The 27,401-nt window shown below is 40.7% G+C and overlaps 1 protein-coding gene across 5 annotated transcripts in view; it reads right to left on the bottom strand.

Annotated features, from left to right (window-relative positions):
• The window catches only part of JAKMIP2 (janus kinase and microtubule interacting protein 2), a 71,067-nt gene that overhangs the window by 40,065 nt on the left and 3,601 nt on the right, over nt 1-27,401 (bottom strand). For all 5 annotated transcript variants that reach the window (XR_505121.2, XM_008069926.2, XM_008069923.2 and 2 more), the window contains exons 3-11: nt 18,545-19,042; nt 14,475-14,684; nt 12,555-12,653; nt 8,409-8,555; nt 7,664-7,804; nt 4,857-4,913; nt 3,824-3,943; nt 2,493-2,621; nt 65-148 (exon numbers count right to left, since the gene is read on the bottom strand). Coding sequence is in view for 4 of the 5 variants with exons in the window: in XM_008069926.2 (XP_008068117.1) it covers nt 65-148; nt 2,493-2,621; nt 3,824-3,943; nt 4,857-4,913; nt 7,664-7,804; nt 8,409-8,555; nt 12,555-12,653; nt 14,475-14,684; nt 18,545-19,042 (1,485 nt within the window). In the remaining variant the exon portion in view is untranslated. The remainder of the gene's footprint in view (nt 1-64; nt 149-2,492; nt 2,622-3,823; nt 3,944-4,856; nt 4,914-7,663; nt 7,805-8,408; nt 8,556-12,554; nt 12,654-14,474; nt 14,685-18,544; nt 19,043-27,401) is intronic.

The raw sequence follows: 27,401 nt of genomic DNA, 5'->3' as shown, positions 1-27,401 counted from the left end.
AGGGGAGCCGGAGGAAGGCCAGACTGAACTGTCTGCATCTGCAAAAGAGCCACCAAATGCCTACCTGCCCTTTCTGAGCCAGAGTCGCTTCGAGATCTTCAATTTTGGCCTTATACCTCAGCACCTCCGCCTGGAGCTGTTCTTGAGCCTGGTGAAATCAAAATTCCAGAGCTCAATAAGTGAAATGGTCATTCAGTATCTTTCTTCCTCTCATGTCTCTTCACTAGAACTCAGCACATGAGAGCAAAAAAGAGTTTTCTATGACAAAAGAATCTGTCAAAGCTACCTTCATGATCTAAATTCTTGTCTAACACTTCCTGTGACTTCCTTTACTGTTGGGATTATATTCAAACTCTTCAGCTTGGGATTCAAGAACTCTCATTATGTTTCCAAACTTTATCTACTGCTTGTCACCTTGGAGTCTACACCTTACCTGCTGGTAAAATCCTTGTTTTCTAAATATGCCTTGTAATTCCTCACTTTTCTCTATATTTGAACGAGTTCCTTTTCAGTAAAGTTTTGTCTCATTTCGCCCCTCCAAATTCATTCCATTATTTCAGAATAAACTTTGTGCCCCATATTTAAACCTAAGTTCAAATCAATATCAATCAATCAACTGTTCGAATTGTGTGTATGTGTGTGTGTGCGCGCGCACGCTGTTGTGAATACTATAATCTTGGGTGGAGAAACCTTGTTGTCCTATGTTGCTTAGTCTGGCAATTTGTTTTCATATTCTCTGGCATTCTCTCTATATATAATCCTATTTTTTGTGAAGAATTATTTTCTTTCCTGCTTATATACCTATTTTTTTGAGGTCTTAAAATCTGTACAAGCTTTTTTAGTAAAAGAGTAAATACAATCAGTGATGGTAGGTATCCTTTTCTTATTCTTCATTGAGAGGAGAATATTCCTTTGAACTATTAAACATATATTTACCTTTATCAGGTCTAAAAAAAGTCTATGCTTCATTTTGCTAAGATTTATTTTAGCCTTGAATTGATATTAACTTGAAATTTTGTGTCAAAATAATCACATCTTTTGTTTTTAATGATGCTTTCATCTATATAATCTATTTTTGTATTTCTACTTTTCTTTAAACTACTCTTGTTCTTTTTCTAACATCTTGATTTCTTTTAGAGTATTTTGTTCAGGATGGTAAGTCTTCTCAACTTTAATGCTGAACTTTATTCAGATAGAAGAATCAGAGAGAGGACGGGCTGGTTCCTACACATTAACTCTCCACAAAAACAAGTCATATGATATTATTTTAACTGCCCAATCCTATGTTGGTAAGAATGCTTAGTAAGTACTGATAGTAAAAACCAAAATATCACAGAATTGGGGCATACACATGAAGGCATGCAGGTACACGCCTGTCTAACGATTGCTTGCCTGTTCCTCCAAATCAGTTCATTCCCTTATGCATCTGTGTATGCATGCTACCATTTGAAAATGTCTAACTGTCACACCTATCCTTTCCCATGAAACAACAACTAGCAGTAGTTCCTACAACATTCCCCAGGGCATTGTAGACCCTCTAAAAAGAAAATGGGATAAAATCACTGAGTGTTCATGCTCCCTTCTGGCTCATGTAGATTTGTCTATGAGGCAGTTATGGCCTGGTGGTTGTGGCTCTAAAGTCACAAGGCTAGGTTCACAAATAATTTAACTTCACTAAGCTCCATTTAATGTCTACTAAGCTATTATTTTCTCTTGTGTAAGAGGAATAATACTATTATATTATAGGAATAATACTATCTAGCTCACAGGGCTGTTTTAGAATCGTAGAGATAATGTGTGTACAGTGCTCAGCACAATGCCTGAACACAGCAAGCATTCAATAAATGTTAAATACTAGTAATGTGTGTGTGCTTTCTTTTCTTTTAAATAGGCTTATGAGAGGCAGTTACGATTAATGGGAAGAACATGTGATCCAGTAAGATTTGAGTTGGAATGCCAGCTTTGCCATCTGCTATCTTGATTTTGAGCAATTCAATTAACCTGTCTGAGTCTCAGATTCCTCTTTTATAAAACACCTGACTTAGGGGGCTGTCACAAGGGTTAAGTAAGATATTGCCTGAGAAAATCATTGGCAAGTTGTCAAATGCAATGCTGCAAATTTATTAACTAAGAAAAAAAAACTGGCTAACTATTGCTTTTGAGAAAATAATAGTTCTTTTTTCTAAGCATGAAACTAAAAAAAGAGATTACCAAAATTCAATTATGGCTAGCTTTGAAAATGTAGGTTTTCAAATAGCAAGAATATGAACTATATACTCAACTATCTTTAAAGGAAAAAAAGTATTAATCTAAGCTGGTTCTAATGTTTCCAGATTCAAGGTTTGTTGACATAAAAGACAAAACAGTTCAAACGCTGCAATGGAGAGAAGAATGCAGGGGAAGCTGTCTTGGTGATACTTCTATGTTCATGGTACTTTTGTACTATGACTGCTGCACGCTAATTCAGAGCACACTCACAGATGTACACTGACCTTGGCTTCTCGTTCAGCATCAATGATGCCTCCTGTCTGCTCCTGCAAGAGGGCATATGCTCTTTGGAGGGCCTGGTATTCTTTTGTTAACTGTCGAAATCGTAGCTCAGATTCCTCAGCTGCTAAAGTCTTGAGGTTAAAAAGCCAAAAATTAACTGTGTTACATTCAGGTCCAGTCTTCAATGTGAAATACTAACATTTGCCCAGTTTTTAAATAGAAGTAAAAGGTTTCCTTAACATTCTATTTGGTTTTATTCTTAACTCTAGAGTATATGTGTGGACACAAACACTGTAATACTTTCAAAAGGGACACTGCAGAAATATGCAAATGTTTATTTTAACAAAATAAACATTTACTTATTTATACGTATCTGATTATTACCCATTTGAGCTTTAAGTTTAAGTCAATTTTTTATTCAAATGAAAAAAAATTATACCTAGATTTTGGATCTAAATGTGAAGAAATGATACCTTAGAATGTTACTCTTATTTCTTTTCAGTACATTCATCTCCAACAAACTCTTTCCCAGATAAATGGTAAAATCTGTCTCATAGCTTTAGGTCTTAAACTTCAGGACATAACAAGACCACCGGGAACTTTGGAAATAGATGGGGGAAGTTTCACTCCCAAGATTCTGAGTCAAGAGTTTTGTGGCCCGGGCTTGGTGGTGGGCTCTGAGCACATGGGTTGGAGACAAGCCCAGGCAACTTGGTGAGATCTCGTCTCTACAATTAAAAAAAAAAACAAAAAAAGCCAGGCATGACAGCATGCGCCTGTAGTTCCGGCAACTTGGAAGGCTGAGGCGGAGGGATTGCCATAGCCCAGCAGGTTGACACTGGGGTGGCCGTGAGTATGCCACTCCACTCTAGCCTGGGCAATGGAGTGACACTCCAACTGAAAAAAAAAAAGAGTTTTGCGATAGGGTCCAGGAATTTTCAATGGAGTTGAGCCCTCTGCATCACTCTAATTGGATGGCCCACCATTGTACTTTGCTCAGCAGTGTCTTAGATGGTATCCAAAAGTTTTCTAGGCTTGTTCTTTGGTTCATACCTTCCCTAGGTGAAGAAATTTGGAGAGCAACTTTTATTTTGAAAGTAGTCTTCAAGTTATAGAGCTGAACCGTAGAGACGTTTCTGAAAGGGTTGCCCGGCATAGGTGAGACTATTTTTTGAGAGGAAACAAAGTCAAGTGTGGTCTCAGAATGGGTCATTATCATGAGATCACTTTGTGCCGTTCATAAAAGAGATGAAAAGTGAAATGCTTTTTCTCCCCATTAAAGGAAAGATTTGATGACAATATCACCCAAGACCAGAGAAATGGAAAAGCTTACTTCATCCAAGTCATCATCAGGAGTGGCTGGTGTCCTGTCTGTTCTAAATGAGGCCATGGATGATGTCTCTGAATCCATAGAGTCCTCATCATAGCCAATAAATGGGTCCAAAACAGGCCTCTACATAGAGGAAAAGTACATATTTACTGTCACAACTAAAAGTGGGGAAAGCTGAATATTAAATTACTGTCAGTGGCATACATGTAAATGAACATATAAATACAAATTGTTCAACACATGCTTAATGAAATTAAAAAATAGGTACGAACACAATAATTCCAATAAATGTTTCTCCCATATTATTCACTTTTGAAATATGCTAGAAAGATTCATTAATATTTGGCTTTCTTCAGAGAAACACTGGAACGTCTTTTATATTATATTTTATACCATGATGAGTTAATGTGATTTACTTTTTCCAGTGTTCAACTACCATCAAAGGACTTTGAAAACCCAGGCATCTATGTGAAGATTATCAGATCTTAAATCTTGCCAGTCAACTCACATACAAAGCGAATGATGTACTTGGTAAAAATAGAAATAAAAATCAAATAGAAAAAATAACAGAACTTTGTGGATTATAAGAGGCTATTCAGATACTGGTGGATTGGGAGTATCCTTACCAATAATATTGTCCAAGTAAATAATGAAAATATATTAATCAGTTATAGGCTGGGCATCACACTTAAATCAATTATTTGACAGGAGACATCACATCATGATCTATTGCACGTTCTTGAGGTGTGATTCCCTAACTTGCCAGATAACCCTTTCTACATCAAACCCAGTGATATCTCCATTTAGAGAAACTCATATTAAAGCAAACCCTTTCACGTTAAAATACTCAACATAATAATTTTTTGACTTCTAAGAAATGCCATGAGAAAAGATTTTCTTCAAGCAAATACAGCCCATGGTTTGCTGCAGCAGTCCAGGAACACCTGGTTTATCACATCTTTGCTGGAATTTCATGTCCAGTCTCATCTCTTTGGCTATTTGTGGCAAATGGCTAATAACCTAGTTTGCTTATTACCTTAATTGGCTTGGAACTCCTTCTATGCTTTCTCCTACGGATGAGCTTTTCTCGATCCTGGAAAACAGATGAAGGACTTTTCAGATCTAGAGTCGGTAGATATCTTCTTTGTTTTTTGTTTGCAAAAACAGTTGTTTTTCCCCCAAGACACTATGTTTAGAATAAAATTTTACTTTGTAAATTTTCACAACTTTTGGGTTTGACACTTAAATATTTTCAAAGCAAGAAAATTTTCCTGACAACTTGTGTGGCTCTGAGAGCCTCATGGTCAGCAACTGTATTGTTTCTGACCAGAGTCCTTTATTTTGTACTTGAAATCAAGTAGCTCTGAAAATAGTTACTCATTTTCTGCCAAAGCACAGTTCTTTAGTTTTCCCAGATTCAACATTACTTTAAATTTGAGTTAAAAAAATATTATTTCCCTGTCGAATATAAAACCTTACTCTTCCTGTCAGCCATCTGAATGCATAGGAAGCTGTCTTTGGACTGTGTTTGGACTCTTGTCTGTCACCTTCAGTCCATGAAAATGGGACGGGGAACAGATATCTAGTTGATTGGAGTCATTTAGTGTTTCTGTTTTATTTACTTTGGTATTTTGGGGGAGAGAATTCTGGGACTCTCAAAGAATACCTAGAAACAATGAACAATTTCTTGATACATTCTTGCTATGAATGTGAGAGAGGAAACAGCTTAGGAAAAAGCTAGGTAGGCAGACAGCCAGAGCGGCCCCGTAATAAAGTAGTAAAACTTCCTGCAGGCCTCTAGGACAGATACACTTACATTGGTAAACAAGCCCCTAAGAGCCTCTCAAACAAGAGCTTAAGTACTCACTTAAGCTTACTGCTGGGATAGAAAACAACCAATTAACTCAGTGCCAATCAGCTCACATTAGGCCCCTACCTCGTGCCGATTGGTCCATAGTACTGACCAATCAGCACAGCTGGTGCCGACCAATCAGCTCACAGCTAGTGCTAGTCACTCGGTTTGGTCTTAGGGCTATATAAGCGCCAGGTTTCAGCTCCAAACTGGTAACCCCTCCTCGGGTTCCTTCCCGCTCTGGGAACTTTTCTGTTCTCTCAATAAATCCTTCTGGCCATCCGTCCGTGTCCCTCATTCCTCCTGGGCATGAGACAAGAACCCAGACCTGAAGAGCTGCAGAGACAACCCAGACCCCAAGAGCTGCAGAAGATTGTCGGAGCCAAAGAGTCGCACACCCCCTGGAGGCTGGCTTACCTACTTGCAAAGCCAGCTGAACCAGGAGAGTTGCCCGCAGAAGGCCAGACTCCAAAACTGAGACACTTCTGGGGGCTGGCTTTCCCACTGAATCAGCAACACTTTCAGGGCCTGGCTTGCCAGCCCATTAGAACCAACACTCTTGGGGCTTGGCTTGCCAGCCTATCGAGTTGACACACTTCGGGGCTTGGCTTGCTGACCCATTGAGTTGACACTCAGAGCGCAGGCTGACTGGGTAAAAATTGGCATCAGATGGAGATATCCTGGAAATTTGGGGTTGATCCACTAAGCACTCCTTGTATTTACTGCACACATTTAAACTAGATGGCATATATACCTTTCTCAAAGACTCATCAATGTCATCAATGTATCTAAATAGCCCCAAATTCTTTTTTTTTTTGGAAAGCAGGATTTATTGAAAGGATAGAACAGCTCCCAGAGCGGGAGGGGACCCAAGAGAGTTGCCCAGCCCCCAATTCTATAACATATTTACAGTTTACAGGACACTCAAAGTCAGGCAAATTCCTGGACTAGTCAATCTGTTAGATTTATGAGTTACTAGGATGTGAAAGTCAAGTGAGGCAATTAGGACATCAGACCACAAATAATCTGGTTTCAGCCAGTGCTGTTTAAGCTTTTGATTTCTCACTTTTATAAGTGAAGATATTTTTAGCATGCAACCTCAATACATCTGAAATTTTAAAAATGGATATATACTTACTTTACCCTCCTAATCTAGTATATGCATTATAGTATATCCTCAACATAGAAATCTGTAAAGGACTAACAAGTTATCATCTTTCTTTCTCACCCTGAGAGTGAGTCATCTTCTTCACCCTACTCTATAAACAACTGTCTGAACCCCTAGTTCTGCAAATCTCTAGGCCTTGGTTTGATCTTGAAGTGAGAATGACCAAAGATATCATTTACAGAATAAAGACAGAGAGGCAGAGCAGAAAAAGCAAAGGCATCTACAGGTCTTAGTCCATCCTTGCCAGGAACACAGATCCCACCCAGCCCGATGCAGATGGGGATGATAACTGCCCCTCCCATCCCCCACCACCCCCAGAAAGCAGGTACTGATGAAATGATCCGGGCATCTGGACTGAAATTTTAGCTGTTATGTATACATGGTGTTGCTACTCATCCAAAAATTTTTATTAAACTGTGACTATGTGCTAAACTCAGAATTAGGTGCTAAGGAAACAAGGGGTATACATTATCTTGTCACCATAGACCATGTATGAAGTCTCTGGGCCCAGGATCCTGAGATGGGAAGGCAGTTACAAGACACTCCCCACCCCCCACCACATACCACCTTCTATACCAGTGCATTTGAGAATTCTTTTATGTGCTTATTATTATTTTTGTCACCAAATTTGTTAACAAAGGATTATAATGGAAAAGGTGCAAAGTGGTTTAGTAACATAAAATATTTTTAGAATACAGTCTCTTAAATATTTGAACTTGGGCCTCTGGGGTTAATTCTAAGTTAGTAAGTGCTTTCAGTGCATGTCTTGTTGGTTGCTTGTCCTTGGAAACAACTTAGTGTTTACAGATTGATCAAGACCTACCCTTGTGAGCTCGTCGATAATATTCTGTTGTTCAATGACCTGAAGTTTTAGAAACTCTGTTTCTTGTTCTTCATTAGCTTGATCAAGGTCATTCAGAGATTTTAATTTCTTCAAGGGTGGATGAGATGTTATTTTTTCTCTCTGGATTGGAAAAGAAGTTGGTAATATAAAGTAGCTGTAGAAACTTTATGAGATGCTGGCTGAATTTGAAAATGGCCCATGTTGAATACATATACATCACCTAAAGCCCTCAAGTATGTTTTATCTGTTATAAGTTAAAATCATTCGGGAATCATCTGATGACTTTTGTAGACATATTGGAAGACTATTAAAGAGTACATTAGAATACACACTCATCCATCCATAACAAAAGTAGTGATACCTATTTCCAAACTGTTATGCAACATCTCAGAAGATGAGGTGAGCCCGCTGTGAAGGTCTGTAAATAGCATGTTAGTGAAATCTTAGAAGTAGGTTTCTGTGGCTGAAGCCTTGCTTCTCTACTTCTGAGCTTTTGGAGAATGTGTAGATTCCTGGAAGCACTCCTACAGCTCTGCAAATTTAGAAACCCCATGAAATTCAGAGCCAGCAACCTTTTCTTGCTTTCTTCCTTAAAGCTTCCTTGCTTACATAGGGAAAATCCAAATAGCATTGTATTTTAAAAATAAGCTGAGAAATAAGAAGTCAGGTTATTGGAGTACTATAAAGAAGAAAGCTGCAGTCTTGCAGACCCTGTGATACATACCATTTCCGAATTTTCCTTGGTGATGGCCTTTAGTTTCTCTTCCATGCGCTGCAAGGATGCCATCAGTTCGTCATTTCTCTTGGCGAGGCACTTGTTCCTTTCCAGGAGAGGTTTACATTGCTTTTCGGTTTCTCGCACACGTTTTAACTGGGAAGACATAAGTTAACATGTGTCTCTTGTGTTTGGGGGAGTGCAGGAGAGGGGAAGTAAACTGGTGGGAAAGAAAGTACCCCTGGAGCCACCTCCATCTGCTTCATTATGTGTCTTGAGATGGCCACTGATATCTCATCTTTCCTTCCGCAGATGGATGGTGCTTCCCTTTCTTCTAGTGCTTCTCATCACAGTCTCCATAGCCCTCTGTCACTCTGTGGCCTTACAGGAGGTGTTGCAGAGACTGTTTCTAGAAGTGCTTAAGAGGAGAAACGTTCTCCCCTGCTCCCTCTGCTTCCCTATTCAGTCACCTCCCAAGCTCAGCCCTACTCTCTGGACCTGAAATGCCCTACACGGCTCAGAGGGGTCAAGAGCTCACCCAACCACATGGTTACTGAGTGTTGCCACCAGGACTCAAATACAAGCCTGGGTTATCTCCAAAGGCTGTTTTCTCCCTCAGAGATCTTGCTGAAATCTTCTGACTCACACTAAGGTTCTTTTTTTTTGGAGTTGGAGTCTCACTCTGTCACCCAAACTGGAGTGCAGTAGCCGCTCCCGGCCACCGCAGCCTTGACCTGCTGGGCTCCGGTGATCCTCCCACCTCAGCCTTCCAAGTAGCTGGAACTACAGGCATGCGCTACCACGCTCGGCTAATTTTTGATTTATTGTAGAGATGAGGTCTCACCAAGTTGCCCAGGCGGGTCTCAAACCCTCAGGCTCAGGCATTCCACTCACCTCAGCCTCCCAAGGCATAGGATTACAGGCTGCACACTAAGGTTCTTATTTTTAAGCAAGTTTTATTGAGGGAAACAACCCACATATATTTGAAACCAAATAGATGTATTTAAGAATATCTAATTCTTTCAAAACCTAGAAAAGTATCACTGTATTGTTGTCTACCCATAATGAAGAGTGGCTGCGCTCTCGCTTGCCTGGTTAGTCTAAGGTAGGGTTTTGCAACCTTGGCATTCTTGACATTTGGGGCCAGATATTTTTTGTTGTGAGGGGCTACCCTGTACACTCTAGGATGCTTAGCAGCATTGCTGGCCTCTGCCCACTAGGTGCCAGCAACATGCTGCGCTTTGTGACAACCAACAGCATCTTCAGCTATTGCTCACATTGTCTCCAGTTGAGAACCACTGGTTTAAGTTTATGAATGTTGTCTTGGGGTAACTGTTAACAGTCCCTCATTTAATTCCTTTTTTTTTTTTTTTTTTGAGTTAGAGTCTCACTCTGTCGCCCAGACTGGAGTGCAGTGGCCGCTCCCGGCCACCGCAGACTTGACCTGCTGGGCTCTGGCGATCCTTCCACCTCAGCCTTCCAAGTAGCTGGAATTACAGGTGCGCGCTACCACGCCCAGCTAATTTTTTTTTTATTTTTTAATTTATTGTAGAGATGAGGTCTCGCCTGCCTAGGCGGGTCTTGAACCCGCGGGCTCAGGCAATCCACTCACCTCAGCCTCCCAAAGGCACAGGATTACAGGCTGAACCACCAAGCCCGGCTTACTTAACTCTTAAAACTCTCATGTTTGGATGATATATTTTATGATAACCCCATGCATAATGAATTGCCATTTTCAAGTTCTTATGATTAATTCATTATTTTCATACTAGTGATTCTGAATGTGAATATGTATTGGGGGAGGAGTGAGGGAAGAGAGGAGGGATGGATCAGAAATATTTGGAAAGATTTTTAAAGTACTCACTCCCGTTCCTGAGAGTCTAACATTTTGGAAATTGCTTAGGTAGGAGACTTAGCCACCTAGAATATCTGTCCAAGTTCCCCTATGACTATGAAGCGGTACTTCCACAACTCCATTCCAATCTCAATTTTAAAACTCCATTTTATACCAAAGGCCAAAACTGGATTTATTTTCATAAATAATCTGACTTAATCCTCAGTTCTTGAGTTTCAGTGTCTAAGGCATTAATATGAAATACTGTGAACATATAAGAACAAATAAATAATTCTACCAGGTTCACTATTTTAATCTATGTCTCTTTTCTGAAAGTTAAGTTAAATGTTTAAATTTACTTAGTGTGTACTATTAGTAGAAAATGCAGATAAGTACAAAGAAAATAAAACATCTATAACTGATATTATCTATGATAATATCATCTATCAATAACTACAATCTCACAATATCTGACAAAGTGTTCCCTTTAAGATATACCTTAAATATAAAAGAGAAAGATTGAAAGTAGATACATATGTATGCTTATATGTGTATGCATGCATATATATGTGTGTGCATACTCATACACATATATATTCATGCTAACATTAAAAAATTCTGATTTAGTTCAATTAATAACAAAGACTTTACATCAAAAAGTTTTACTATAGAAAAAAAAATCATCATTCCATAATAAGAAAAGGGTCAGTACACAAAAACATAAAACAAATATTAATTTTTATATGCATCTAGTAACTTAAACTAAGCAAAACTGATAGACCTAAGAAGATATATATGTATATCATATCTCTCTCTGCTAGGAGAACAAGCAAACAAAAATACCAGTAAGGATATGGAAAATGTTAAACAAGACTATTAACAAACTGAAATTGAACTGTAACTACTAATTAGAGCACGTCTTCCTTTCATATAAACATGCAACATTTCTAATATTGACCATATGCTAGGGTCATAAAGCAAATCTCAGCAAATTTCAAAGGAATGAAAGAATACACACTATGTTCTCTGACTATAGTGGAATGAAGGTAGAAATCGATAACAAAATGATGACTCAGAAAACTCCAAATGTTTGGAAATTAAGCTACATACTTCTAAGTGGCCCTTGGATCAAAGGAGAAATTACACAACATTAGGAAAGATTTTGAATGAGGCAGCAGCACACCACAACACATCACACTTGTGGATGAGGCTAAGCAAGATTCAGAGGGACAATTATAGCCTGAAATGGATAAATTTGAAAAAGGAAAGGCTGAAAACAGCTCCGTTAAACTGCATTAAATAACTCCGTTTAACTGTATTAAAAACAAAAATGTAAGCTACAGAGAGGGAAATTTTAAAGACAAATATTCCACAAATGATATAAAAACATCCTAATATGAATTTAAAAATAAAAGTAACATAACAGAAAACGGGTATAAAGGCTAAGAGTAAATCATAAAAGATATCCAAAAGGCCACTAGATATTTCAAAAGTTACCCAACCATATTAATAATGAGGAAAATAAAAGTTAAAACCACAATATAAGGTGTAAGAGTACACCTCATGACCACTAAAGTGACTAAAATTAGGAAATGTCTTTGCATGATAGCAAAGATAGGCAGAAACTGCAAATTTCATTCATTGTTGGTAGGAATGTAAACTGTTGGAACAATTTTAGGAAACTGGAAAACTACTGATGCTGACTGCACTTATACTGTAAAATCGAGTAAGTCTACTCCTTTGTATATTCCCACCAGCAATGAGCATTTTTTTTTAAGCCAAAGACATGTAGAAGTACCAGTTGTAACAGCCTGAAAGTGTCAAGGAACAACATAAAATGTCCATCAACAATAGAACAAATAAGTATGTTGTGATCTATCCATTGAATACTGCAGAGGAATAAAGATGGACAAATACTACATGCACACATCCATCTCACAGACATAATGCTGAGAAAGTCAGGCACAAAAGAGTGAATATTGCATCATTCCATTAAAAAAAATTTTTTTTAATGGTGATAGACATTTAAGGTAAGGGAAGTGAGAATAGTGCTAAAGTTTAATAGGATAGTGACTGAGAGGTCATGAGAAGGGGGAGTTCTGAGATGCTGAGGATGTCAGCATTCCTACAGGTGGTGAGTTCATTCCAATTCATTCCTCTGGGTGGTGGTTATATGGGTGTGGCAGTCTGAATATTTATTGACCTGTATCTATTATTTGTGTGTTTTTCTTTATTATGGTACAATTTTATAACATATACTTCTGTAACAAAATGCTTAACAACAGCAAAAAACCATAAAAAACATTTTGAGTATAACTCACCAATTCATTTCGTTCATCTCCAAGCAAGGTATTCCTATCTTCTAATTTTCTTATAGTGGCATTTAATTCAGCTATTCTCTTTTGATTTCTTCGCAAATCCTACACATGAAAATTTAAAAGAGCATTTCTTCAACAACAGTTTTCACAAGATTTTGGAACCGTACTCATAACTCATAAAAGTAACTGGCTCAGTTCTCTTTATCTGGCTCCTGAAGTGAGAGTAACATGTCTTTATTCAGCAAAGAGTCAATATTTATCCTTTAATGATGCCCTGTTCACAGGCTGGTGGAAGACCAAGCCTGGTTTAAACTGCAAATGAATTCCATGTGGTAGGGAACCCCTGGAGCTGGACATGGGCAGGGGAAGTGAGAGTTGGGTCAGCTTGTCAGAGCTGTGAGATGTGAGGCCATGGTCATATTGTGATTGTTGAGGTACAGGGGGCACCCTGTGTCATGGCTGTATACTGAGTCCCACAGCCTAGACAGTTGTCCTGCTGTGACACTTGGCCACAAGGGGTAGTTAAGGAGGGAGGGATGGGTTTTTGAAATTCCTGCATTCTCCTGAAGAAAAAGGCTGGTGCATTATCTTTGCATATAAAGGCAGTGATTTCTGGGATAGCCTTCACTAGGATATTCTGCCCAATGCAATTGGCTGCCCCACCAGCAGAATGGATATGAAACACCTTACACAGTCATCATGGCTTCATTCTCTGCTGTAGAGTATGTAACACTGTTAGTATCATATGGCTGCAATGCTATTATCATCTTACATTTTGCAAGTGTTGTACTGTTGACAAATGGTTTCACATATATTCTATCTCTAGGCTCACAATATCCTGGAAGCTTCAGCAGAACAAGTAAAATCCAGATAGGTCATAACTTATTTAAGGTCTTATGGCTAACATCAACAGACTGATAACCACTAAGTATTGAATGCTAACTAGGAGCCAGACACTGCCCTCCACATTTTATACATCCTCTCTTCAAGGCTGAGGATGAGAGGGACTGCTACAGACTCTGAAGTGCTGATGTGGATGCCAAGTGCTGATGTGGTTTGTCTCAGGTCCCACAGTCAATGGCAGATTCAGGATTTGAACCAAGGGGCTGACTCCAGAGTCCATTCTTTTGATATTGTGCTATATTGCAGGTACTGTCTGACAGAATTGAAACTTACATCTCCTAAATCCCAGATCAGTATTCCTTCCACCACCTACTCGGACATATATATCCTGAATACCAGTGATACGTTATTCATTACTTGATTCCAAGTAGTCCTTTGAAACCTATCTCTGTTCCTAAATAATATTTTCATCATTAAAGCAACTAAATAATTTGAAAAGTGTAAGATGTACAAACAACTATGTACACACTGATCTCCTTCACTGTACTTCTGAAAATAATTTCTCATGTAAAATGATGACAATCCAGGAAAACAAGTGGCAAATTCAATCAGACTAGAAGCTTTCAGATAAAGATTATAAATAGTTCCATCTTTTATAGTTATACATTTTGATCCCTGTAGATAATAACCATCTTTATTAATTTCCATATAGTTTTTGGAAAGGGAAAATGACCAATCTTGGTAAGAGACAAAATATTTTCATCTAATTTATGATTCTTATAATAGACTTAAGTTTGGATAGAAACTTAAGCTCGGCTAGAAACTTAAGCTCAGCTAGAAAAATTCTACAAAGGATCTAAAGAAATTTGCAAATCTCATGTGGTCTGCTAATTTAGTACAGACCACTCTGATGTTCATGAGTTTAGAAAACACTGTTCCCAAGATACTAGCTGGATTTACTGTAGAAGGTAGATTGATTTACTTGTAGTAAACAGGAAAAGAACTTAAATGAAAAGGAGAACTTGGGAGCTGAGGGAAAGATGACTGGTGAGTCCTTAACTTCAGCTGAAATAGACTTACAGGACTGCTGCAGTGCTCTGAGCCGTCGCCTGCCCGTCCTGGAATCTCACGCTTTGGACTGCTCATGTTACACTCAGCCTCCTTGACCAGGAAGAGTTGCTCGTCCAGAGCCTCCTTCTGCAGCTGGAGTTTCTGCACATAGCCTGTCTGTGTCTCCAGTTCCTTCTCCAGGGAAAAGATGATCCTGTCCTTAGCCTTGATTTCATCCATCTGAATTAAATGAGACCCAAGACATTTTATTTAACAATGCTGTCAATAAATACATTTCATTGAGGCATGAGTTTACCTGCTTCCATCTGATTGGTACAGAAACAAAGATGGGACAAGTGTGTTGAGGCCATCAATGAGGTGAGGCAACATGTGAAATAAAAGTGACCTTGGTTTGTTAAGGTCAAGGAGAGTCATTTCTGCTCTCAGTATATCCCATGTAGATGTTTTGGGAAACAATGTTTCCAATACATTGTTGGAAATGGACTGGGTTGGTTAGATATGGAAAGGGAAGGCTAACTTTAAAATGGGCCAATAATGTTAGTAAAGACAAATACTAAATACTCCACTACTATGTTTCCCAGGACAAATTTTGATGTTAGCTCCTCTTTGGGGGAATATCATTCAAATTCAATCCAAATAGCAATATTTCTTCTTTGGTAATATCATTGATTTGGGTGTTTTTTTTTCTTTCTATTTTTTTATTTTTAAGACATCAGGTACAATTCAGGATTAGGCATACAAGTGGTCAGTGTATAGGTAAAGTTGGGGGCTCCCACTGGTCCCCAATTAGCCTGGTTTGAAATCAGGTACCCTTATTGATGTTATGTGCCCCTCTCCTGTCCTCCCTCACCTGGCAGTTTCTGGCTGCTGTCAATCCCTAGGTCATTTGTAACAGAAGACATTTCACACTTCCTAGTGGTCTGGTCATTTCCCAAGGTAGCTTTCTTGCATCCGGGAGGTGAATTTGGAGGGGGTCTTTCCATGGCTCATGTTTTAGGGTCTTTCCATTCCCATCCATACTTCACAGCAGCCAGTTATTAGCAACAATTTTTATAAAACACTACTATCAGAAAGTCATGATTGGGACCAGAACGAGTATGGAAAATACTCCATAATATTAGCCACTATTTCCCTCTCATTTCTGTGGGATATATTTATTGAGACCAGTGCTCATTTCTGCTAAGTCTGGGCATGGCATCAAAAGTATTTCTCAACTAAAGGTCACAGGCATTCGATACCAATTGATCAGAGACCCACTGGACTGAAAACTTTTGCCACTCCTGGATAAGGGTAATGACATGAATATCTGTAAACATTTTTCTTTTGAGATAGAATCTTGCTCTGTCACCCAGGTTGAAATGTAGTAGTGTGATCATAGCTCACTGTGGCCACAACTCCTGGGCTCAAGTGAGCCTCCTGCCTCAGCCTCCCAAATGCTGGGATTATAGACATGAAACACCACACCCAGCCTGTTAACAAGTTTTAAAGAAAGCATAGCCATTGGGTAAAATCTTTGTACTCATTTTATTATACTCTGTGTAAATAATCAAAATGGAGATGGGAAAAAACATTTAATACTAAGAATATTATTTGTTTTAATTTTTCTAAAAGTGTCTTCTTATGAAAAACAAATCACTTTGTATAAATCTTTCTTTGCTATATTCTTAGGCCAGAAAACAATAGCTGTGATAGAAATGGTGTTATATAGTCACATATTTTCCACATATAAACATCTGTGAGCTACTGCCTCCAAGTTCCATGATTAAATTTAAGATCAATTTTGGGAGGGCATGGGCTAAGTTCCACATATCCTGTAAAACCATCTCATAACTTGGTAAGAAATGAAATACTATCTTGCTAAATGGTATTAAAAGAATCGTCTTTAGTTTCTATTTCCTTGTAGAAGACTTGAGTCCAGTGTTTTTTCCTGAGTAGCACATTTATCTGTCGTTACTTTATTTCCATTTTCGTAAAGTTCCAGATCTGCATGTGCCTGAGTGGTTCTTGCATGCTTTCCCTCATAGAGCTTGCTAGAAGTCACTCCACTGCTGCCCAAACGCATCCACCTCACCACCATTATCATAACTGAAACATATCAGTTCCAAATTATGTTCAAGGCACTATATGCAAAGCTTTATATGTCGTATCTTATGAACATCCTATTCAGTAGGTTGTTATCCTCATTCTACAGAAAATGGCTGAGGTTAAGACTGTGGCCATGATCCTATGGCTAGTAAGTGATGAAGCATGACTTTTAATGGAGTTTTCTGACTGTAGAGTTCATTTTGTTAGGCACCATGCTACAATGGCCTCTTAGGTTATTCACATACTTCCAGCACTTCCCAAAGTGGTTTTCTGTGGACTATCTAGTAATTAATATTAAGGAGGCTTTATTGCATGGTGGTGATGAGCATGAACTCTGATCTCTGAATGTGAAAAATCAACTAAGACTTTGCTTACTAGATAGAAAAGGGTATATACCAGAATTCTCTGGGGGAAAATTTCTAGACAGAATAGCTCCCATTTTTTTTCCCTTCCAGCTCTGAAAATAGAGCTGGGGGTATAGGTAGGCACAGAGAAACAAGGGAAAAATGAAATGGATCTGTGTTATTGAAAATGTTTTCCATGTGTTTCTGTTTGCATCCAATTTTTGAACCACTCTTCTGATGGCTTAGACTTTACATTGCTATTAAGAAGGATTTCATGTCTACTTCAGCAAGATGCTTATGAGAGGAAGTTGTGGACAAATTGGCAGATCAACAAGTGAATATGCTTATAGATTTTACATTGGAAACCATCAACAAACAAAAATATCTACTGCAAAGCTTCCTTTTCATTTACTTACCTGCCGACTCCAGAGCTCAAAGTCCGGATTCAGTCTTCATCAGCCACTGTCTTTCAAAAGCCAAAGACAGGGCAGAGAACAGTATTTCTACACTGTTTGGTCTTTATTGTTAAACAGTGCACTTGAATGAGTTGAAGATAAAGAATTCAGAAGGTGTGGCGAGAGCATTATTTTACAGTTACACTATATTGCAGTACAAAGAAAACTACACATTAGCTTTGAAAAATGTTCTATAGTAACTACTTTGAACTTAAAATTAAAATCCTAGAGGTATCACCCAAGGAACATAATTAGAATTCTAAGAAAGTAACTGCTTAGAATTGAAAAACAAAAGAGGAAAAGTATGTTTTTTTTCTAAGAAAACATTATTTTTAGAGAACTATAAAATACAGCATAAAGTAACATGTGATCCTCAATCTGACAAGATGTGACTAGGACAGAACTGCGCTGACCATCTGAGTATAGATGAACATAAACATTTCTTCTTCTAAAATAATCAGACAAGGTCAACCAGGGACATTCTGCTTTCAGACAATAGTTATGTTTATGTTTAAGCATGGTGAGAGGCCTGTGTGGCTTTTGGCCATACGTGTTAGAAGGAAAGATGCAACTCTATAAAGGTCTGGAAATTATAAGTAGCAAACAAGGTACTTAGAAATTAGCACCCAATTTAAAAGTGATAATGGCTCCTGCTTTAAATGACCCTGTTTATTTTCGGGAAAAGATCTATTTTTTAGATGATTAGATATTTTTAGATTTTCCATCTTGTTTCAGACATGGTTCCTGGGAAAACACTGGTGAATCGGGACATTCCCAGTAGCTGCCGTATTCAGACACCCTGAAAGGCACAGAACTTCCCTGTCCCCGTAAAAACCCAGTATGATTTTATAGTGAAAAAGCCCACAAAAACATGCGGACTTTGGAAGGGTTCATAACTAGAATATTTATATAAATATCCAAGAAAAAAGGAGTCATTGAACAGATGCCGGGGCCGAAAGAACCTAGTTTTTATGAGAAAGGCGATTCCGAAATCTCTTAGAAGTCTTAGTTTCGGTGTGACAGCGTCTACCTCCCTCCCTCTCGCCTTCCCTACCCGCCTACTCGTCTGTCCTGGCCCTAGCATAGCCTGCAATCCACCACCAAGGAGGCAGGCAGCCAGTCGCGCCTGGCCAGAGAACGCTCCGAGCCCGGCCAGAGAAAGGCTCGGCCCGGCTGATGCGGCCGCTGTACTAACCAGCCTCCGGATGTCCCGCTCCGACTCCCACTTGATCTTGGAGATGGCTTCCTGGTGCGACTGGTGCTCGCTCCGGAGGTCCCCGGCCTTGATTTTGTCGGCCTGGATCATGGTGCTCAGCGCCTCGTCCACCTGCTTCTTGGCGGTCTTCAGGTCTGCGATCTCCTGCAGCAGCTTGAGGCGCTCGGCGTCGAACTGCCTCCGGGCCTCCTCGCGGGCCTCGATGGTGAGCGCGGTCCGCACCTTGTCGCCACCGCCGTCGCGCAGCGCGCACAGCGCCGCCTTGAGCCGCTGGATCTCCCCGTCGCGCACCTTCACCGTGCGCGCCGTCTCCTGCTCGTGCTGCTTGATGAGCGTCTCGCGCACGGCCTGCAGCTCCTTCATCTTCTCCTCGTGGAGCTTGGCTTTCAGCTCCGTCACCAGCACCGTGTGCTTGCGCTGCTCCAGCTCGCGGATCCGCTTGGCTTCTTGCGTCTTCTCCCTTTCCAGCTTGGACACCTGCGCGCAGAAAGCAAGAGACGGAAGTCTGGAGGGAAAGGACCTCCCGAGCCCTCACCCTTTCCCACCCAGGCTCTCCAAGGGAAAGAAGGACAGGGCATAGCTAAGGAATGCCGCAAGTAAAAAGGAGATTCCTAAGGATGTCACATCACTCGGATCAGGCAGTGTCTGGCGTCTGGGGCCGTACTGCTTGGGTGGGATCTGCAGACCAGCAGCACCGGTGGGCCCAGAAGCTGGTTCGAAACGCAGAGTCCGACTCCACCCTGGCCTCGGGAATCAGAGTGTGCACTTCAGCAAGCCCCGGCCATCAGGACACTCCTGCAGTGGGGAAGTGCTTATCTTATGGCTTTCCCCTGCTGGGAGAGCTCCGATCAGACCACCTGGAGAGTGTTTAGACGGCACCACCCAGCTGGACCCAAACGAGCAAATGCAGGGTTCTTAGGATAGTTCAGTTTGATATTGTGATCCGGCTAATAAGCTAGTGCCCAAAATGATACTGCAAAAGATCCCCCTCCCTCCTTTTTGGGTGGGGGAGAAGAGAAGATCGTGCTGCTAATGGGGAAGTGAAAAATGAAGACAGTGGAGAACAGTCTCAATCTTACCATTCTTACTGCAGCAACTCCCTTCCATCCCCAAACGTGATACACACACATACACTAGCCAAAAACAAACAACACTGGCCCTGGGATGAGGACTGTGGTCACCCTGCTGTCCCGGCCGGCTCCGTATGTCTGTCGGCATCCTTTGCCACTCACTCTTCCTCTTTTCCTTCCTGCACCCAGCCAACCCTCCAAGCAGTTTAATAAGGTACCCCCAAACTGTTTTACCTTTCAGGAATTCTGGTTAACTATAGTCTATGTTTAGTTACATTTCCAAATAATAACACACATCTCCTTACAGATCAGCAACGGCCCTGCCTTCATCTGGCTGTGAGCGTCTCCCACTTGGTAGGCCAGGATGGGTGGGCATTTGCAGCATGAAAAAGGCCCTCAGCGATCCCGTTCTGTGGTCCTTCTCCCACCGCCTCATCTCTGCTGCCTGCCTCTGCTTCTTGTGTTCTCTGTCTCTCTCTGTCACATATCAGACCCCCCTTACACAGTAATCTGGAAGAAAATTAGGGAGTCCCAAGAGTAACACCTATTTGATTGACATTGAGTGCCCACCATTTGTAAAATTGAAAGTTTTTGCAAAATAATAATTAAGAGCCTTTCCAGCTGAAAAATCTAAATTCGAGCTCCCTATTGAAACCATTGTAATTATAATGTTAAGTGTCCAAAATTTTACTTACCTTAACGGTTTACCTACCTTTAGCTAGAACAGTATTTTCTAAGTGTGCATAGCATTTTATGAAGTCTACTTTAAAAGGCACAGCAATTGTTCCTATGATGGTATTCTAAGAGTGCTCCAGGCACAAGGGGACTTTGGTGAAATAAGCAGACAGGCATCCTCAACAACCATCCCCAGGTCTCATCTTCAGTCGACACCTAAAGTCCCTTCCCAGAGGCCCATACTCTCATGGACTCAGGACTGCACTGACTATTATGGTGGTCATTAGCCACCAGACCCTGAAAATTCAAACTGAGATTTGCTCTCAGTGAAAAAATTCATTCTGGATTTCAAAGACTTTGTGTGTGATAAAGGAAGTAAAATATCTCATTAATCATTTTTATATCAAAATATTGGAATTATAATAATTTGGTTAAATTAAGCAATACTCTATTATTATGACTAATCGTTTCTTCTTACTTGGTAAACTTGTAGATAATAAGAAATGTTAAAATCATAGATATGGCTTGCATCTGTGTGTGCATATTTTTCTTGGACAGTGCTTCTGCAGTTCTCAGAAGTCTTTGAGTGAACCTAGCTTGCCTACATTGCTGATGATGTTCTCTCAGTAAAGTCCCATTTTTGTCTTACATATGTGCCTGTTCAAAAGCTACAAATGCTCCTTTCACACTGTGGAACAAAATCTCAACACCTCAGATTTGCTTGGCCTCTCGGGCAGGTGTGGTTGGACTCTCTCTCTCCCTCTCCTCACCTGCTCCAGGCACAGGGGCTTGTGCTACCTTCTGCACATGCCATGCATCTCTATACTCTGTGCCTACTGGTTTCTCTTCCTGACCTGCTCTTCCCTAAGCTCCTTTTTGGGGTCCTTGCATTCTTCACGGCCCTGGTAGATGTTATCCTCTAATGTGATACCACCCCACTCACTCAGTACAAAGCGTACTTCTCCTGGTTTTTTTTCTGTGTGTATTTTGGTTAACACCTCCTTACTGGTCCTTTTCCCATTTTTCCTTATGCTACTTTTTGTTTGTACACTTGTCTGTCCTCATCACCTCTTCTTCTATCCCCACTCCAGACTAGAAACTCCTAGAAAGTCACCAATGAGCCTTCCTCATCTTTGTACATCTGGTGGCTCCCAGCACAACATATAGTAAGACGTTAGAAAGCACAAGTGGAATTAAAGGATGTAAACCAACATATTTCCCCAGCCAGCTCCCAACCAGAGGCAAGAATCTTACTTCCTATCTTACAATTTAGCAAACACAGGCTTGTGGGGTAGCCAGAGCACCCTCTCATCCATCCCTCTTGCCTATATAAAACTACAACAAAACAAGAAGCTTCTCTCTATAAGTATGTCCACTCCCCTCTGCTTAATGTTCTTTCAGTGCTTCAGTAAGGACAACCTGGATCTTACTCTCCATTGCTCTAAAATGAACAGAGTGGGTATCTTCTAGACTGGGATGGACAAACTACAGCTCATGGGCCAAATCTATTCTGCTTCTGTTTTTATGAATAAAGTTTTATGAATAAAGTTTTATTGGGACACAGTCATGTCCATTCATTTACATATGGCTTAAGGCACTTTTCTTGCTACAGTGAAGTTGGGCAGTTTCACAAAGGCTCTGTGGTCCACAAAGCCTAACATATTTACTGTCTTGCCCTTCTCAGCAAAAGTTTGCTGATTCTTATTCTAGATAATGCATTTTTTTCCCAGAGAAAGAGCCTTTTAAAAAATTGATTTAGGCCTGTCTCGGTGGCGCAGCCTGTAATCCCAGCACTTTGGGAGGCCGAGGTGAGTGGACTGCCTGAGCTTGCAGGTTTGAGACAAGCCCAGGCAACTTGGCAAGACTTCGTCTCTACAATAAATAAAAAAAAAATTAGCCAGGCATGGTAGCGCGTGCCTATAGTTCTGGCTACTTGGAAGGCTGAGGCGGAAGGATCGTCGGAGCCCAGCAGGTCGAGGCTAGGGTGGCTGTGAGCATGCGATTGCACTCCAGCCTGGGTGATGCAGTGAGACTCCAACTCAAAAAAAAAAAAAAAAAATTAATTTAGAAACTCTGATAATTAACCTTCCATAAAAGACCTTGGGAAAGTTACTTTAGCTCAAGTGATAGGAACTTAGTCACCTTCAATTTCAGCAGGATGTACCTACGTTAAGCATTTGGAATAGTAACAGAACTGCAAGGCCTGGCAGGTAACAAGTCACTAAGAGAAATTTTAGCAATTCTTTCTAGAATAATGAAAACTGTAGTAAAAATGGACAAAGGGTAAGAAATTCTGGGTTTGACATCTACTCCACCATTTGCTACCTCCAAGAACGTTACTTTATCCTTTCTCAGAATGATTACACTAAAAGATGCCTGTAATGGGGTTATTTTAGGGTTAAATTAGATAATGTATGGGAAAGGACCTTGAACTGTAAAGTACTATGAAGTATAAGATCATATTACTACCAGACATAGGAGATACCTGTTGATCTGAAATTATTAATGTCAAATTTTCTTGGAGTGTATTAGACTGTAACTTCCTGTGATTCTGTCATTTTTCCCAAATTATAAACTCTAAGCTTTTATGTGTACACTGAAGGGGAGATGAAGGAAATAAAGGTGAATATACATGTGCATGAAAAATATATTCTAGCCTGAAGACAAAGTAAATAAAAGGAAATATTGTTGTTCATCACTTAAAAGAATCCATAGAAACAAAAGAAAATTCAAAGGAACTGAGTAACTTTTGACATTTCTTATGTCCACTTGTTTTAGTTGTCATGAAAACTGACATTTTTTTGTAGAATTTCTAGGTATGACTGCGTTTTAAACTTGGAAGAAGTGTTTTACTCTTGAAGGAAAGCCAAAGAATATGACTGAAATTTGGAGGGGAACAGTCAATAAAAATTTTATAGTACAATTATTTTCTGACAATTATTTGCTGTGTAGATTGCACCACTAGAGATTTATATTTGAATATCTTAATATAAATCTTAAAATGGATATACAAAATATGAAGAACTATTCCTCAGTAACAATAAAAAATGAACGTGATAATACTTCAAAATGGAGAAATTATTAGTAGAAGAAAGAAATTAACTGATTAGTGGAGATGTATTTTGGAGGAAAACTACAGCTCAGTTACATGATAGCTAGCATTTGTTGAGTGCTTATTATGAGTGAGGCGTCTTTCTAAACACGCTTCACACATGTCAAGTTTTCTGGGCAGCTCTGTAATGTAGAAAGTCTTTGTTTTGTAACAATTTGAGGCAAGAAGAGCAAGGAGCAGCCTCTACACAAGGGCAACATCAAGACAGCCGACTGAAGTCCCATGTGGGTCAGAAGCCAGGGCCAGGTCAGAACTTGGATCTCCTGGTTGGCTCCGAAACCTTGAGCAAGCAGCTTCTCCTCTGTGAGCCTCCATTTTCTTATCTGTAAATCGGGGTTGGGGATATCCTTCTCACATGGGTGTGGTGAGATTGACATAGATAATATATCAAAAGCCCATTGGAAAGGCAGGGATGCATGGGGGAGTAATAACTACTAATAAATGGTAGATATTATAATATCAATTTTGAGGAATATTTTATGTACTAATATTACATTATATTATGTTACATTAATATCAACAACATAAAAATAAGTATCTATATTGCCATGATAGGCCTCAAATTACTGTATTACATTATTAAGAAGGCTAACAACTACTTTTCTAACAGAAAGAGATGTTCACAGCTAGAACCAGGTTTCCTCAGTATGTGCAGAGCTCTCTCCTGACTTGGTGGCCTCTCATTCTGACTTGGAAGACATATGGGACTTCTCCAGGAGAGGTGCAGCAGGTGGGACAAGACCAGGAGGAGGGCACTGAGCGGGGCTTTGGCAATGAGCTCCTGAACCCCTTCTTACCCGGAGCTTCTATGGAGAACATGGTATTAGGAAAGTTTAATCCTGCTAAGGAAAGGTACCCTATGACCGAAAAGAGAATTCATGACAGCCTTACAAAGACCTCACACTGTATTTTTCTCTTCCATCCTAATTCTAGCCTGGACATTGGTAAGTGCCAATGTAAACTCTGCCAAGATAAAGATGGTGTCACTTGAGCTTTAAAGTGATCTTAGAAACCTGGGATTAAAGATTGGACAACTCAGTCCAAGATATGGAAAGGGTTGAGAGGTTATCAAGGCAAGACAAGCTAATGTAAACTTTAGCTAGTATCATCTACCCTGAGTGCTCCTGGATATCTGGACTCACAGTGAGCTGGCAGGGATTTCCATGGGCACAAAGTGGCTCTCAAACTGGAGACAGATACCAAGGACCACCACAGGAAGGTCGCCTGTAAGGGGAATATCCCAACCCAGAGTTCAAAGGATTCTATGTTTTAAGCTTCTTGGTTTCAGTCATGTGTACTTCCTGGGAACAGAAGTAAAGGTGTGGATAGAAATACCCCATTCCAAATTTGGTCCTTGAACCTGGAGGCTCTAGGAACAGTGCCTTGAGGACAGAGAAGACCTGAGACTGCCCTGGGCAGCATAGTCCAGGGACTAAGTACTTATCACCTTGGGTCACCGCTACCTGCAGAGCACGAATCCCCTTGTGGGTCCTTCACTTCCTGTGTTTCTGGACACATGAGTTAAGCAGTTGGAAATGCACTTTCTTCTCAGTGAAATCAGAGTGGTAACTGTGTCCTGCCTCTGTGCAGGCTTGCTGTGATGACAGTGAGGCCAGCTGTGAAAGTGCTTCGCTGTCTGAAGGGCTATGGCAGCAGCTCCTGTCTGGACCGGGTTCTTCCCAGGCCTGCAACTCAGGCCCACTGCTCTGCTGCCTCTACCTGAGGAACCCTGTTCTGTGCTCCTGTCCTTTCTTCCCCTTTCACTGTGTCCTTGCCATTCAGTGCAACCATAGCCAATCTCTGAGCCAGAGCACAAAGCCCTGGGCCGTCTATGGTGTATTCAGACACACTAAGAGCTGCTCTAAGAAGCAGGCAGGCCAGGTTGGAAACCTTTTCTCCATCCAAGCCTGGGGTTCCCACTAATAAGCACTGGAGAAGAAACAGTCCTCATGCCACGGGGTTTGGGGAAAGCTCTGAAAAGGAATCATGTGAATCTGTCCAACAAACAGTTCTGAACCCTACCCCCTGGTCAGGCAGCTTCCTCATCTGTAGTTGGGAGACAGTGTCCACTTCAGAGGGCCAGCATGAGGAGGAAGGAGACAATAGCACAAAAGCTCTTAACATACGTGACACAAACTGACTGCTCAAAAATTACCACACACACACACCCCCTTGTGAGGCAGATCTCTTGACTGTCCTATCCGACAGATGAGGAAAGAAAACGAAAGAGGGGCTACACAGCCTGTCAGGGACACTCAGGTGCTGTGTGACAGAATTCAGTAGGATGGAACGTGCTAGTTCCAGCAGGTGGCAGACAGTAAACATTCAGTTTGTTGGAGATATTTATATTATCAGCCTGAAGTCTTCAGGACCCTGCTCTATACACAGTGGCTGTTCAGTAAATGTCAGTGGATTATTTGTCTTGCTGGAGAAATGAGTAATGCCCCATCACCCCAAAGGTTCCCACTCTCTAACTCGTCCATTCCCTACTAGCTGAATTACCATTTGTCATCAGAGCCTCAGAGGTAACCCGAGAGTATACATCCATTCATGTCTTGGCACTGTTCACATCTCTCTCTTAAAGCCTGTTCCTTTGAAAACACAATCATAGTTATTTACAATAAAACTGCCTTGCAACTGGTGTGCCCTCTAAATTCCCTCCGCTCTTTTTGGAAGGCAGCTGACAGGTGAGAGACTGCTCCAGCTCCTGGCAGGGGCAGCTAGCAGAGGAGATGAGAGGAGAAGTCCGCATGCTCTTAGTCAAGAGGCTGTGCCAGCTCAGTCAACCTGGGGCGATTATGTCTGGTCTGCCAGCTTGGACACCAGTGCCAGGTCCCAATGGACAGGCAGCTGTGTTCATGCTCAAGGCTTGCCCGTTGCAAAGGGCTTGAGTGTGTAGAATGTAGGCAGTGGCAGAGTCCTCGGGGCCTCTGCATGAGTGTGCTCTCCATAAAGCAGAGGCAGTTCATGACTCCCAGCTCCAGACCGACAAGCTTCTTCCTGTAAATGTGGCTTGTCACCCTGTTGTTGCCGCCACAATTAAAATTAAGCCCAATGAAATGTTCACAGACCATCACACCTGGAAGGGATCTTACAGAGGTATGTTTGTCAACACAAAGCCTGAGGACCACCTGCATTGGAATAGCCTGGATGGCTTCTCTGAGTCATGAGTCCTGGTCCTAGACTGCCTGCTTTCTCAGAACCCCTGGACTGTGGGCTCAGGAGCCTCCATTTCTAACAAGTATCCCAGGTGGTTCTATTGCATAGGGATGCACGAGAGACGTAGATATGGAGAAATAGATGGCATCTGAATCACAGAGGGAGACATGAAGACAATTGAATCTGCCTCCGAGGAGAGAAATAATATCCAGGTCTTCGGAATCACAAATGTTTCTCCAAAATGACATCATGTTTCCTTTAGTTTCAGGGAAACCAAGACATTTCTTCCACAAACTTTACATTGCTATCTCTCAGCAAGGCTTACCTGAGATGGGGGTAATAGGCTTTGGCAGATCTAAAGTCCATGTATTATAATTGTTGAAACTAGGAGGCTAGATTTTGAGAGAAATAACAAATTAAAGCTTAATCATGATACTGAGGAAGTAGAAGAAGATAAAACGGAGTAAGAATATTTGTTGTTTTTGACCTACTGCTTTTTGATTGAGAATGTTTTCTCCCTACACCGAGAGTTATCTAAAAAGGCACCTTTGTGTTGCCTTGGTGGCTTCAGTGGGCTGGGAGCACAAACACTGAATATGTGTTGGATATTTCCAACTGCTTTGCTGTTGGAATGACCCTTGATATTCAGGCTGCCCTGGTGAAATGTGTGTCAGCATCTCCATTTAAGTGATGAAATTCAGAGAAGAGATTTGTCAAAGTTTAGTTGGCAACTTTCTGAAATCCAGAGAATGTTAGAAAATACTAATCTTTTTTTTTTTTTTTGAGTTGGAGTCTCACTCTGTCGCCCAGACTGGAGTGC

This window comes from Carlito syrichta, unplaced genomic scaffold (assembly GCF_000164805.1).
Source record: "Carlito syrichta isolate Samal-C Ts95f unplaced genomic scaffold, Tarsius_syrichta-2.0.1 Scaffold312553, whole genome shotgun sequence".
NCBI classification, from domain to species: Eukaryota; Metazoa; Chordata; class Mammalia; order Primates; family Tarsiidae; genus Carlito; species Carlito syrichta.
This window is presented reverse-complemented; position numbering and strand designations above follow the sequence as displayed.